This window comes from Corythoichthys intestinalis, chromosome 15 (genome assembly GCF_030265065.1).
Source record: "Corythoichthys intestinalis isolate RoL2023-P3 chromosome 15, ASM3026506v1, whole genome shotgun sequence".
NCBI classification, from domain to species: Eukaryota; Metazoa; Chordata; class Actinopteri; order Syngnathiformes; family Syngnathidae; genus Corythoichthys; species Corythoichthys intestinalis.
Window position 1 is genome coordinate 24181108 of NC_080409.1, and position 15022 is coordinate 24196129.

General features: G+C 38.4%; 1 protein-coding gene across 2 annotated transcripts in view; it reads right to left on the reverse strand.

Annotated features, from left to right (window-relative positions):
- Positions 1 to 15022, reverse strand: part of rock2a (rho-associated, coiled-coil containing protein kinase 2a) — a 59174-nt gene that overhangs the window by 15866 nt on the left and 28286 nt on the right. For both annotated transcript variants that reach the window (XM_057859147.1, XM_057859146.1), the window contains exons 4-22: positions 14464 to 14601; positions 14093 to 14353; positions 12398 to 12542; positions 12175 to 12313; positions 10059 to 10150; positions 9830 to 9989; positions 9692 to 9746; positions 7999 to 8087; positions 7873 to 7921; positions 6458 to 6593; positions 6128 to 6219; positions 5670 to 5916; positions 4516 to 4622; positions 4167 to 4326; positions 3921 to 4081; positions 3599 to 3783; positions 3436 to 3505; positions 1716 to 1819; positions 11 to 197 (exon numbers count right to left, since the gene is read on the reverse strand). In XM_057859147.1, the coding sequence (XP_057715130.1) occupies positions 11 to 197; positions 1716 to 1819; positions 3436 to 3505; positions 3599 to 3783; positions 3921 to 4081; positions 4167 to 4326; positions 4516 to 4622; positions 5670 to 5916; positions 6128 to 6219; positions 6458 to 6593; positions 7873 to 7921; positions 7999 to 8087; positions 9692 to 9746; positions 9830 to 9989; positions 10059 to 10150; positions 12175 to 12313; positions 12398 to 12542; positions 14093 to 14353; positions 14464 to 14601 (2577 nt within the window). The remainder of the gene's footprint in view (positions 1 to 10; positions 198 to 1715; positions 1820 to 3435; positions 3506 to 3598; positions 3784 to 3920; positions 4082 to 4166; positions 4327 to 4515; positions 4623 to 5669; positions 5917 to 6127; positions 6220 to 6457; positions 6594 to 7872; positions 7922 to 7998; positions 8088 to 9691; positions 9747 to 9829; positions 9990 to 10058; positions 10151 to 12174; positions 12314 to 12397; positions 12543 to 14092; positions 14354 to 14463; positions 14602 to 15022) is intronic.

Sequence of the window (15022 nt, forward strand, 5' to 3'; positions counted from 1 at the left end):
CAAAATGTACCGAATTGATTGTGATGTCCTTCTCTGACAATTCCTGACGATGGCGAGCCATCATCTCCTTCAGCTCAAGCTCCTTCATTATTTTTTCCTTTTCCAGGTCAGAGTATTGCTCCTCAGCAATAGAGCGAGCAAGCTGCTCTGAGTCAGCTTTGGTAAGCGTGATTTCCAGCTGAGCAGCCAAAGAATCTCTAAAGGAGTCACAAAAAATGAGCATCAGCCATCCAGACCTACAATAGAAATACTTCATCTAGTCTGTTAGTAGAATTTGATTTAACAGCGCTTTGAACATCTAACAAGAATGAGTGGATTAAATTTTTTTGTAACCTTATAGTCAAGGAAAGTATTGCATGGATTTCACAGTAATAAATGCAAACAGTCATGTAGTCTATCAATCATTTTGGAAATCTATTCATCCAGCTACAATCTTTTCATTTCTCAAGTATAATACTGTACTATTAAAGAGGTATACAGTCAGTCATCCCTCGTTTTTCGTGGTTAATGGGGACGAGAACCCGCCATGATAAGTGAAAAACCGCAAAGTAGCGCCAGTAAAAAAAAATATATATATTTTTTTGTGTGTGTGTGTTCAAGGTATTTGTTCAGATTCAGCATTGGAAAGAGATACATCCAAGACATGTTTTTCACTTTTCTTCCCAAAGTATACTTAAAAAAAAAAGGAAAAAAAATATGTATAGAGTATATACTTTTTAATGAATGGTTTTTAACCACTTCAAATGGAATAATTATGTTAAGTTTGGAACATGTTACTGTCCCACCAAATTATTTTTAAACAAGAATTAAGCAGAAAAATGCTTGGCTTTATTAAATGCTTCATTGAGTGAGTCCACTCATATCTGCTCAAGCTACTCACTTACACACAATGAGTTGCCACAGCAACTGTTTAACAAGTTAAACGATGATTGACGCACGCGGCACTTTGAAGTTGGCTTCTCTGGCAACATCAATCTTTAAACGTCTGTCAATCATCGTTAACTTTAATAAGCAACTCCAGTGCAGTGCTACCAACAACGAGCAGGGACGGAGAGTGACTACGCGATCGGTATGGCATCTGTATTTTTTTTTTTTTAATTGGAAAAAAAATCAATCAGGAATAGACTGAGGACGCAAAGCTTGAAGCGTGAAGTAGCAAGGGATCACTCTAACCCAAATCACACTGCACCACTAGAGGGTACTATTATCAACAGAATATCAAAAGAGTAAAAAATGTCTGACTGGAGAAAATGTCAAGGATGCCATATTGTCGTCATTTGTTGATTTAGAGTTCCTACATGTTTCAAAAAGTTAAATTTAAACCTTTAATGACCTTCTTAAGACCGCTTTGATCATAATTGAATGCTTTTTGGTCCATCTGTTCTTCCATTCAACCCAAAACCTTTTTCGTCAAGCTGCCTTCTCTGAATAAGCAACAAAATATAAACAACCACAATGGGAGTACACCAAACTCACATGTGGCACTTTAAAACTGTTCAGCCAATAAAGACCCTCAGATTCCCATTCTCCGTGTCACAGCATTTAAAATCTAAGGAATTTAAGACCCATTGGACAAAATTCAATGACTTTTTAAGACCGTTTTATCAAGATTTGTAACTTTGAGATTTAATCATTTTCAAGACCCAGTGGAAACCCTATGATTTGTTTATCAGCATTGCAAGTAAGACAAAAAATGTTTTTGAAAAGTAAAACACCTTTCCTCTTGTAGTTCCTGAAGAGACTGCTGCACTTCTTTGAAAAGTTTGTTCTTCTCCTCACATTCATCTTTCAGTTCACGAACCTGTGTCTTATACAATGTCTGGAATATACAAAACACAGGTTTAAAAAAAAAAAAAACATAATAACATGCAATAATCATAATAATAATGCTTTGCTTTAACAAGAAATAGGGATGTCCCCGATTGGGGTGAAAATGATCAGGTTAATAAAATGTATTGATTTATTTTTAAGTATTAACTTATTAGCTTATCACATCATTTTCAGATGGTTGGACTTGGGCAAAAAAAGAATTGGAATTTTTCTACATCGAAGTCTGACAGCCCCCACATGTTGTGCCGCAGCAAATTCATATGGCTAATAAGATTTTTTTTAACAACGTTCTCTTTTTTTTCCCAAGGAGAACCATAACAACGATCTATTTGAAATAATTCATTAGCCAGGCTAATGAAATATTTCGAAACGTGACGGTCTACATTTACAATGGAGTATTGGGGCCAAATAAAAAATAAATAAAATGACCAAGATTAAATTTGCTACGAGGGGAAAAAAAGTATTATTATGTAGTGGTAAAGTAGCAGTAAACCGCTACGCACTTTACAAACATGTACCTTTGGTAGGAGCCACGATGAAGCGTTAGCATAAATCATTCTTTGGATAAAAAAAATCAGTCAAACTATTACTATGAGAATGAATGTAGAATTAATACTATGAGAATAAAAATCGTATTATTACGTATAGCTACTGTAACTGAATAAGGAGCTACGTACTTCACGTAGCACGGAGCCGCTTCTGTTTTCAACAATATTGAAAGCATCTTGTGTTTTAGAATCGGTTTAGCGGGAGAAAATGTATGGATGGATGGATGAATGGAATGTATCATTAAAAAAACATCTAATTTGCAAGGTGTGGCGGCTTTTATTTTGGTGCGCCAAAATCTGTGTAGGGGAAACCCTGGTTTATATTCTTTAATATTAACTCATTGGCTGCCATCAACTGCGATAGACATCCAATCCGTTTTGACTCGGAGGGGTGGCAGCCCCATTGTCAAATTGGATTGGATGTCTATCTCCGTCAACGGCGGCTAAGCATGATAACTCAATGCCAGCCTTCCAAATTGAAATGGATTTCATGTATATAACTGTCAATGGCACTGAATGAGCTAAGGGCTACAAGCAACAAAATATTCCACAGGTGTTGGGATATTGGCAAAAATATGGTATACAGTATATTTGTATATATATTTACACTACTGAATAAACCTTGTAAAATAAAGAGAAAATGTTGAGTGGCAGTAAAGTCAAGAAAATTACAACCAAAATAGCTCAGTTTATCACTTTGGATTACAAACTTTATTTTTAAATTCATTTATGTAAAACAAAATATTTAAATGTAATTGCTATGCTCAACAAAGTATTTGCCAAAAAAAGAGATTTAGGATTTTTTTTTTAATAATAATATTTTCCTTTTCTGAAACCACTGCTGCAGTTAAAATGACCCTTTTATATGGCTATAATGTTGGGACAGCTTCGTTTACACTGGGAGTACATTGAATGTGTTTTTTTTTTCCTCAATAAATTTCCAAATTATCGGATTAGGACTCTGCATTGGCTCAAATGGAAACTCAGGTATGACATTGCAAAATTATACAATTGACACATTTTCAACAATGAAACTTTTTAGGAGTTATAGACTCACAGAAAAATATTGTTCTGCTTCTAACTGGTCTTGCAGTTCCTTCAATTGCCCATCCGTGTCTTGTCTTTCTCTGTTAACAAAACAAGGACATATTTATTGCAATCCACTCTTTCTGCATGTCCAAATACAAAACGTGCATCAAAATAACACAAACTGAACTGACCTGCGCAGCTCAAGGTTCTGTTTTTCCAGGCTGCGTTTAATGTCAAGTAAGTGATTTGTTTCCTGCTTCAGCTGTTTTTCTGACGTTCGTAAAGAGTTTAGTTGCTGGTTCTGGGCCTTCAGATCATTCTGGGTAAGGTTGCGTTTCTGGGTCTCCTGCTCAATTTTTAGTGTCAGATTCTTGACCTGCAGGCAGGAACAAGACAAACTAAATAAAGGATACATACTTGTGGCCATTAAAGCTTCCTTCAGACCACAGATCTCAATGCACTTTATTTTTGTTGCAATGTTTTTGTGTAGCACATCTGATAACAGTGATTCACCTCCTCTGTGAGGTGGTCTTTGTGTCTGCGCAACTCATCCAGCTTCTGGAGAGCTTGTTTATAGTCACAGTCCATCATGCTGCTATGCTTCTCCTGTTCAAGTATTCTGTTCTCAAGCCGCAATTTGGCTACTCGTTCCTCTGCAAGCTTCTGCTCCATCTCTGGATTATATACAGTAAAGGATACATCAAAATACTTAGTAGCCTGGATGAGCGAAGCATCAGGACAAAGAAGAATTTTGCTTACCCTTCATAGACTCTGATTTTGCACCCTCAATGGTTACTTTTATCTTGTTCTTGTCTGCCAGCAAAGCCTTGGTGGCTTTATGGGAGCTCTCCTCCTGCTCTAGTCCCTGCTGTAGCACCTTGAGCTTATAGGTCAAATCGATCTCTTTGTTGCTCTTTTCCTGTGTACACATGCAAACATCTTGTAACATATAGTGTGAGCTACAACTGTCACTCATGCACCAAATGGGAACCCAACAATCAGGAAATAAAGAAATAAACAAAAAAGTATAAAAAGAAAATAAAAAGTATGAAAAGTTGAGATATTTGGTTTTAAAAAATCATGAATTTAGTGATAAGCTGAAGTTTACCTTTTCCAAATCCGTGAGCTTCTCCTGAAGATGCCTCTTCTCAGTCTCCATTTTGGAGAATGCTCGTTTCTGTTGCTGTACTTCCTCCTCAAGGCCAGAGATACGCCCTACAAGATGGTTATGGCGAGTAAGTACTCCACATAAACATGTTTTCACTATTTCTTCAAACAAAGTATAAAGGTAGCTTCATGCGCCCACCTCCCAGTCAAAATGAATTGATCGTCTGGTGCCACCAAAGGTAGCTAATGGGTTAACATAGACACAATTCTTGGGGAAAATTTTGGTCTAGTAGTAGCAAACTGTCGGTTCCTTCATTAAACATTAACATCTTTTTAAAACGATATGTCGATTCTTGGCGGGAGTATATCGGTAACCTATTGGGATACAAAGTGTTGTGACATATCGCCACATTGATATAATGTCACACCCCGAATTTGAACACTCTGTATGGCTGAAATGACATACATAATGTATTGAAATAGTACTGCTGCTGTCTCGGTCTGGTCAAATAAAGAAATTCTCCAACTAAAAAGGATTCCCACGACGAAGTTCACACAATGATTAATGATTGTTTGATAGTCAGCTTGTATTAGTTATGTAAAAGCTAAATATAACTATACATTAGTCACCTTTCTTATGTAAATGTATTATCAAATATTTTGGTGATTTTCAACCTAAGTGTTGGCTGTTTAGCACTGTGGCATCATATTGATAGGTGCCCTTTATATCATTTGGACTCCTTCAATGGAGCATATGCAGAAAATCAATGAACAAACCAGAAGAGGTTTGCCAGCTATGCAGATGTACGAGGTGATGACATGATGGTCTGAAACCAAACTATAATAATATAACTATATAATATTGTTGTTTTTATTGCTAGGCTTTTTCAAACAAAAGCTAAATGCATGTATGTTGTTTCTTAATTTAAATAATCTTAAAAATGCAATATGTCGAACCTGTAGGTCAATTTCCTCATTTCACCATGCCCAGTTATCAACTGTGGGAAAAGAGAAGCCTTTACCTTTATTACCTCAAATTCACCTTTGGTCATTTTGTCCTGATAGGAGCCGCTTAACTTATCTGCATTAAGTGATACCGCTAATATAAATCGATGGTCAAACTCCTATGCTGAGTAAACCATTAGTCCTACGCACCCATTAAGTCACTGATGGTCTCTGAGCCCTGGCTGTGCTCCCTGCGTTCTGTCTCCAGGGCAGCCTGCAAGGTGATGCATTCCTTCTCGAGGCTTAACTTGCTGCGTTCCAGCAGACAGCATTTGTCCTGAAGCTCTCGCATGTTCACCTCCAGCTGCTGCATCTGTTTGCTGTTGTCTGTCTGAGTTTTACGGAGCCTTGTAGCGGACTCAGATTCAGCCCGGAGCAATTTGTTGGCTTCTTCCAACTGAAAGACAATAATTGTGAGATTTACACAACTCTTTTTAGGTTCACAACAAAACTTTTTTTGAAGGAGCCAAGCAAATGAATAAATCAAGTTCCAGCAAACATTTCTGCTGCCATGTTTTGTTCGCCATTCATTTCTTCAAATTGAACTGACGACAAAAAAAATATTGAGAACTATTCATATTTGGGTCCAAGTAAAACCCCTGACTAACCTGTTTCTGTAAATGGATGTTCTTCTCATTGGAAATGTGTGAATTTTGATTTCTTCTTTTCAAGTCATCCAGCTGATCCCGGAGGTTATTTACTGCAAAATAAGGTGACAAAGGTATAGCCCATTAAAACTTAAATACCCAATAATAATAAGTGGCTGTCTTTAAAGCTTACAAATAAAAAAAAAAAAATAGACTATTTTTTCAAACAATAACATAACTGTATTAATTCTTAATTATTATAAAGGATTCAACAAATTAATTAAATGGCTACCTTTAAAAACTATGTTAAAACTAATGGAATTAAGTCATATTTTTATTCTCTGTTATCACCTTCATTTTCCAGACAGCGTTTCCTGTCAGCTTCACTCTCAGCTTTTCGGTGGCTCTCTAGACTCTTGTGTTGCAGAAGCGCCTTCTCTCTTTCCAGCTGCCTCAGGTTTGACTCCAAATTTTTCCTGCTGGTCACCTAAAAGGGTCATTTAGTATATTACCCCACATGTTGGTGTCACAGTCATGTGATTTTTTCACTATTTTAATGACAAATGAGAATAAAATTGGGTCTTTAACACCTCACAGGTATTTTATGTTGTTGTTGCCATTCCATAAGCACTAATATTCCACTGATACAAAACTTCGGGAAAAAAAAAAAAGCCAGGAAAATTATTAAGAGTATAAAATGTAATCATCCATATGTGAGAACTGGATTTTAAATACCAGCAATATTCAGTAATTGCAATAAAAAAAAATCCTCCCTCCATCCATCAATCATCTACTGCCTAATCCGGGGTCGGGTCACGGGGACAGCAGCTTAAGCAGGGAAGCCCAGACTTCCCTCTCCCCGGCCACTTCAACCAGCTCCTCCGGCGGGATCCCAAGGTGTTCCCAGGCCAACCGAGAGACACAGTTTCTCCAGCGTGTCCTCCCGCCGGTGGGACATGCCTGAACACCTCTCCAGGGAGGCGTCCAGGAGGCATCCAAACCAGATGCCTGAGCTACCTCAACTGGCTCCTCTCAACGCAGAGGAATAGCGGCTCAACACGGACACCCTCCCGGATGACTGAGCTTCTCACCCTATCTCTAAGGGAGAGCCCGGATACCCTACGGAGGAAACTCATTTCGGACGCTTGTATCCGGGATCTTGTTCTTTCAGTCACAACCCACAGCTCGTGGCCATAGGTGATGGTAGGAACGTAGATCGACTGGTAAATCGAGAGCTTCGCCTTTTGGCTCAGCTCCTTCTTCACCAATACGGAGAGTCCGCAACACTGGACGCAGCACCGATCTGCCTATCGATCTTCGCTCTCTCCTACCCTCACTCGTGAACAAGACCCCAAGATACTTGAAGTCCTCTACTTGGGGCAGGATCTTAGGACTGAGGACCATGGTCTCTGATTTGGAGGTGCTTATCTTCTTCCCAACTGCTTCACACTCGGCTGCGAACCGCTCCAGGAGGTCACAGCTTGATGAAGCCAACAGCACCAAATCGTTTGCAAAAAGCAGAGATGTAATGCTGAGGCCACCAAACCGGACCCCCTCAACGCTTCGGCTGCGCCTCGTAATTCTGTCCATAAAAGTTATGAACAGAATCGGTGACAAAGGGCAACCTTGGCGCAGTCCAACCCTCACTGGGAACAGATTCGACTTATTGTGTAATGTGGACAAAACTCTGATGCTGGTTAATAAAAAAAAATATCCAAGTAATATCAGACAAGCAGCAGGTTCCTCAAATTCTGCTGTTGTTCTACCTCGTCTTCAAGTTCTTTGGCGACTTTGTCCAGACGACTAGTGGCAGCTCTGAGGAGATATATAGATTGTTGTAAGAAATTATACTAATCGATTATTCAGATTTTTGTAAACTACAGTTTATGTACCTGAATTTGTGCTCGAGATCATCTTTGGCTTGCTTCTCATTATTTAGTTGAACTTCCAAGTTATGAAGCTTCTTTTGCAGTGCTAGAGACTGAGAAGGAAAAAAAACAGAAAATCCTTACAGTTACTTAAGTACGATATGACAATATACTGTATATCGTCAATGCGAAATAAATTTCCATATCGTCATGATGATCCTATAGTGTCGCCAATATCGTGAAATGTTGGACAGAAAGTAAAAGTACAAGCCTGCAGCCCTTGTGAACTTACGGATCACAGTTTAGCACATCAGCTATTCTAAAACTGACCTCTAAATGTCTTCAAAAAAGGCAGATTTAATGATAAATCAATTTGAATCAGTAGTTGGTCTGTGGTATGAGATCCAAATACCGTACTGGCCCCAATATAAGACGGCCCTGATTATAAGATGAACCCCTCTTTTTCAAGACTCAAGTTTGAAAAAAAGACTTTTTGAACACCAAATTAATTTTTATACAGAAAATAATTACAGTATATCAAAAACAAATGATTATAACACTATATTTGAGAGAAAAAGCATGTAATTTTGCCTCATTCAAATCTTAATATCTGAACATTTAAATATGTAAACTAAAGTGCAATCACATTCGCAAATGAATGGCTTCTGGTTTTTGAAATGTAAATAAACCAATCGATTGTGATAAAACAACAAAATTGCAATAACTGCATTAACCATCAAAGTGAGGTCTAACTGTAACTGTAGTCTTGAAACAAATCTGAATAAGGAAAAAGATTGCAATAAAATAAGGCAAACTGGTTAAACTTGAGAGTAGCTGAGATCTGTCATGACAGAACATTACTCCTCAGGTTCAGCATTCGCTTCAATGATATCTGACGCCATCTAGCGTGTCGTGAATGGGAATAATGTCTTGACCCCAAATATAAGACGACTCCCACTCTTTCAGTCTTTTTCAATGCAAAAAACACCATCTTATATTCGGGCCAATACGGTACATCAGTCAGTCAGCAGATCATCAAATTAAATGTCATTCAATAAAATCGTTTTGAAACTAAACTAAAATTATCAAAAAGCAACAAACCAAATAACATAACTAGCAAGTAATGACACAACTGAAAGAGTAACTGACGAAGTTATTATCAGAGATCATGAACTTTCAGCGTTAATTATATTCGTAGAGCCGAAATGCATGTTGGTCTGTGTTGTACAGCGCGGTTCGTCGAGGACAGTCGCGCACAACCTTCAGCCTGTTAGTGTGCTAGACAAACTTGCGCATATTTTTATTAGTAGTGCATTCATGAACATTGACGTGAGCCTTTTAACTTATCGGCTCCCGTTGAGGGTGATAGACGTCCAATTCATTTGAAATTGGAGGTTGGCAGCGAATGAACCACTCCCAGACAAACACGTTTAAAGTCACAGCGGAAAGATAGTCAATGGCACTTAATCTCAGCTAAATCAAGACAAACAGATTGTTGAACCACCTGACCCTTCATATTCCTTAGAAGTAGTAGTGGATTAGGAGTGCTTAGTGCTGTTTTAACTCAAATCAAGTGCAATTCCATGAATTAGGTTAAGGCTCAGTGGGTTATGGTTGAAATATTTTTATGGCGGCAGCAGCTCAGGACATAAATCATAAAGACATGCTTTGAGTTGTGTTAGTAAGAATAACATCAGTGTAGCGCAAATTGACTTACCTCTCCCTTTGAATTATCATTAATACACGAGGAGTTGTTGGAAGCATTAAGTAGCCTAAATAATGAAGCAAAAAAAATAAATGTCAATCTGAAATCTATGTTTACACCAACACCCAAAAACTTCACCTCATGACTTACTGGTCTTCTTTGAAGTAGGTGAAGCCTACAAAGGGGAGTTGATTTCCAACAAAAGCCTTCGGTGTGGGGAACGTCTCTACGTCACCTTTATCTTCTTCAATCTCGTCAAAGTTACTGGTGTCAATGTCACTGCTCAGCTCTGGGACCACAGGTGCAACAGCTAAAAAGAAGACCAAGAAAAATAAACTTGGGCGTTTCGGGTCATGTAATTATCTGTCGTGATATTAACTCTCTCTGATGGTGTCAAAGGTCCACTGGTCGTTCTTGAAGAAAGGGTGTCGCTTGATCTCCTCTACACCATTCTGTCCTAATCGCACCTCCCTATGAAAAGTAAGTTTACAGGAAAAAAAAACGGGTGTGAGAACAAACCAAGATTAGCCTCATTCCTTGTCGTATATTGTCTCAGCAAAATGCAAAGTAAAACCCAAGTAATTTAGGGTCATTGCGGCATTATTTAATGTCAGAATTAAGAGTTCAATTCAAAGTTGGCATATGGCTATTACTTTTTGTTTATACAATACACTGGGTATGTTGGAAGTAGGCATGTGCCGAAAACCGGTTTCAGGGCATACTGTCGTATGAAAACGTCACAGTTTCAAAACCGGCAAAATTTTCTGTCATACCGTCCCTAAGGTGTTAGCTATTTTTATGTTCCATAAATGCAGGGAGAAACCCCTCGTTTGCAGCTGCAAGGCTCAACCTTCCCCCACTGGTTGTTGATCAGTGTCAGCGAGTCAGGAGTGCTACACGATGCCTGGAGGAGGTGAAACTCCTGAACTTTTTCCCTCATCAAAGAAAACGAAATCGCTGGTATGGGAATACTTCGGCTACAGAAAAGTTACAGACGGCCGCGGCTTCGAGGATGAGGACCAACCGACATGTAAAACATGTTTGCGGATGGTGGCTGATGAGGAGGCAATACCTCCAACATGATTTCACATTTATACAAAATTAAAGGTTACTAAACACATGAACGTTTCCCACCAGCTATGAGAGTTAACTCCAGCGTGTTTCGTGTGTCTAGCGGTGGTAAAGCATGTGTTTATTTCTCTCTGGCAACTGTCTGTGTTTAGAAAGAGAGAGTCTGTATAATGTAAACATGATATGAGTCATACACACGTGCTTTTTATGGAAATTAATTCAATTATTTTTGTTCTGATAAAAATAATGTTAAGCTGTGGCTGTGGGTTTACGTTAACCTTAAGAACTGCATTCATTTTATCGTAATTTTATTTGAATATTTGTTATTATTTGTTTGTTTGTTTTAAAATTATACTTTTGTTCCAATTTACTAATATGTTTTGAAAAATAAAAATCCTCTGTTGAATGGGAATTTTTTTTTTTTAATCCAGATGTCTCAAATTAACACATTTTAGAGCTGTAATTGCAATACTGTGATACCGTGAAAAGTATTTTTGCTTAAGGTTATCATCCAGTCAGAATGTCATACTGGCACATGCCTAGTTGGAAGGGAGTAACGGTTCACGTGGATGTATTTAATCGTTTGAGTATTGCACGTTCGGTTTGAATTTGTCTATTTATTTTATTCTAAGAAAATGTATTATTAGCGCAAGCGAAGCGCTACATGTAAACGTCCTGTGGGAGTTTCCGCACGGGTATGTTAAGTGTCAGACACTCAGGGCTCTGATTAAGTAGTTTAGACTTTACAGCCTGTAAAGTCCTGTAAATTACAGCCATGACAAATGCAAGCGAGAAGCTTGAGGTAAGAGACCGTTTTACTTCACTAGTGTTGGATAGTTCAATCTGTCATGTTCAGGTTGTTGCTGCTAAGGATCCAAAGCTTACAGTTCTGCTTGTTTATTCATAAATGGAAGATTTTTAATTGTTACAATTGTTTATTTATGTTTCAATTTTATGAGCTCAGTGTAATTTACAGTATTTGAAATATCACTCAAAAGGGTCAGATTTATTTATTTACACAAGTTCTATTAATTACATTTTTAAAAATAAAAGCATTGTAAGTATTTTTTCCCTGCTTTTTTGTACCAAAAACAAATCGAACAGAGCACTTCAAAAACCGAAGTGAAGCGAAATTACATTTTGGTGTAACGTTACACCTGTACTTGTATGATTGGATGTGGAAGTGGGTCTTAAAAGTGTGCTTCCAACAAGAGAGATTTATGGCAAGTTACACAATGTGACGCAATGCCATTATGAAAGTAACACTTGCATGTTGAGAAGTTGATACGATGTCACCTAAGCAATTAGTAATGCAATTTTGTAGAGTTTACGCAGTTTACACCCACGACAGCGACACTCAAAAGAGCAAAACATTTGTGGAATGGTGGAGTTAAAATACTCACTGAAAACATTTATTTCCATACCTGTCAGTTAGGAAGGCCCAGATGATATTCTTTGCATCTTTGGAGATCTCTACATCATCAGGAAAGTTGAGGGAGTTTTTATGATCCATGATCTTACTGTAAGTTCCCACAAGAGAGTCTGCATAGAAGGGCGTGTCACCTGAGAGTGCGCAAAATGATTTATAAGATTATTTCGCTTCTTGTTAAAAAGACTTTGGCACTTAAAGAGAAAAGAACCACTGACCAACAAGCAGTTCAAAGATAAAAACCCCGACGGACCACCAGTCACATTCTCTCCCATAATACCCATCGCCTCCCTGGGATTTCAGCACTTCAGGAGAAATGTAGTCAGGGGTTCCAACTGCTGTATCACAATGTACCATACCAGTCTGTGACACAAATCAAAATTTAATTATTGAACACATTTGTAAATGTAGTATGCATGTGTTAAAGCTCCCCTTATTGCCGGACAATATCCTTGCCAACAAATACAACAGTGTTATCTCAAAACAAAACAGAAAAAAAAAAAGAAAAAAATCCAGTGCGAGTTAAAAAAAAAAAAAAAAAGTCTTCTGGATCTGAAATGAAACGTATTTTAAAAAATGCACGATATCACACAGCATGTTAACTCATTACACAAAGCCTCAGTTACACTATGTAAACATAAAAAAATACTAGCTTGCATTTGCTCTGTTCCGGGTGGGAGTTTGAGCGAAGAGCACTAAAAAGCACCAGGACCTAAGCGCTCCCATTTAAGTCACTTAATACAAAATTAAATGTAACAAAGGTAGTAGGGTTGGGCATCGAGCATCGATGGGATCCTGGACCAACACTCCGATGCTGCCTGAATCGTTCAAATTTTTAAATTTCGATTCCATCGTTTCAGAGCTCTGACCGCACATAGGAAAAAAAATAGCTGCCGAACACCACGGAGAAGAAGCCACATGAAGCGTATGTTTGTGCATTGCAACTTGATTTCAACCATGGACACGGTGCAGCGGCGCTGAAAAGTTTGGCTCAACTTCACAAAGACAAATGACCAGTCAGCTCAGTACAACATTGGCAACACAGCTGTATCATGCAAAGGTGGCTGGACGACCAATATGATTAAACACCTCCGGCTTCATGGAATACAACTACTGAGTGCCAAGTGCATTGCTGAGTGCTGCGTATTTGACACGCTGCCCCGTCCTCTAACCAGTCAGAACCAGGTAAGTAAAACCATAAATTACGCTGCCTTCTGCTGCTCCCGCGATCCGACCCCGGATTAAGCCGGAGATGATGGATGGAATAGTAGCAGAATAAGTCGTATTACACAGCATCCTAGCCAGACTCTCTCATCTCTTCTTTTACGCATTAAACGTACACACTTGTACAGCGCCACTCGATGGCCTAACTGGTATTGTCACAACATAAACATTGCATGTGTCTGTATAAACAACAGAATCGGTTTTACAAATAAGGAAACTTTATCATTTTGCCATATTTACATCAAATTATAATCAATAGAAGAATTTATACCAATGATTCGTCGGAGCTCCCAGCTAAGGTAAGAAGAATATGTGTAAATGTTTTCTCTATGAGCTTTTGAAAAATAAAAGTCTTTGTGAAAGTGCACTCCTGTGGAAAAAAACATCATATCCAAGTTCAAAGACTGATATTTATATACGAGTTAAAAATAGCCCTGTCAGAAATTCATAGTTAATTGAACGCTCATATAATTTAAATAATAATCGACAAGAAGTTAATATAAACTATGCATTTTTTTTTTACCCTGCCTATTAAAAGAATCGGAATCGAGAATCGTTTGGAACTGGAATCGAAACATGGAATTTGAATCGCAACCGTTCAAATTCAAACGGTGCCCAACCCTACTTGGTAGTGACGCTGTATTCTAGAAAAACATATCCAACCTCTACCATGGTTGAATAAGACCCACCGAGTCCATCTTCATGCATGTTCCAAAGTCAGCAAGCTTCAGGTGCCCGTGTCTGTCCAGCAGCATGTTGTCTGGTTTGACATCACGGTGAATGAAGCCCATCGAGTGAATAGCATCCAGGGCCATCACCACCTCAGCGGTGTAAAACTTGGCCCATTTCTCTGGCACATCATAGGTACTGGTGAGGTTGACCAGGTCACCTCCTGGCATGTACTCCATCACCATGTAGAGGTAGTGCTCATCTTGGAAAGCGCAGCACAACTGAGCAAGCAAACATGTCAAGATCCTTTATTTCCGGTATACACAGTATCCTTAAAGAAAATGGCTAAGAAAATACATTTGATGGCTTGACAGAGGCTTAAATTTCATACTTGCACAACCCATGGGCTGTTGGCAAAGGCCATGATGTCCCTTTCTTCCCAGAAGAAGGCGGAGTCTGAGCGTTTGATCATCTCAAACTTGCTAAGAAGCTTCATGGCGTAGACTTTCTGGGAGGCTTTATGCCTGACCTGAATGAAGATGTACAATATTATGGAGAGTTGAACCAGGTGCTTACTAGAGCTGGGAATCTTAGGGCACCTAACGATTCGATTACGATTCAGAGGCTCCGATTCGATTATAAAACGATTATTGATGCACCCCCCTCCTTTTTTTTGTTTTGTTTTGTACATTAGTTCCAAAATTGTTCAAAAATCCTCTCAGGCTAAACCAAACTACTATTTCAGTATCAAGTTACCATATAACAGTAAACAAATATACAAAAATAACAGTAAATAAAAAAACTCCAGTCCCCATTCTGTATCAGCAGCTTTAAACTACATTCAATTAATTTAATGTTGTGAATCAACTGTTACAGTTGATAAAATTGCTCCCGTTATTCCATAATTTCCCTTCTGTCTTCTTTTGTCAAAGTTTTAAAACTATTTCATC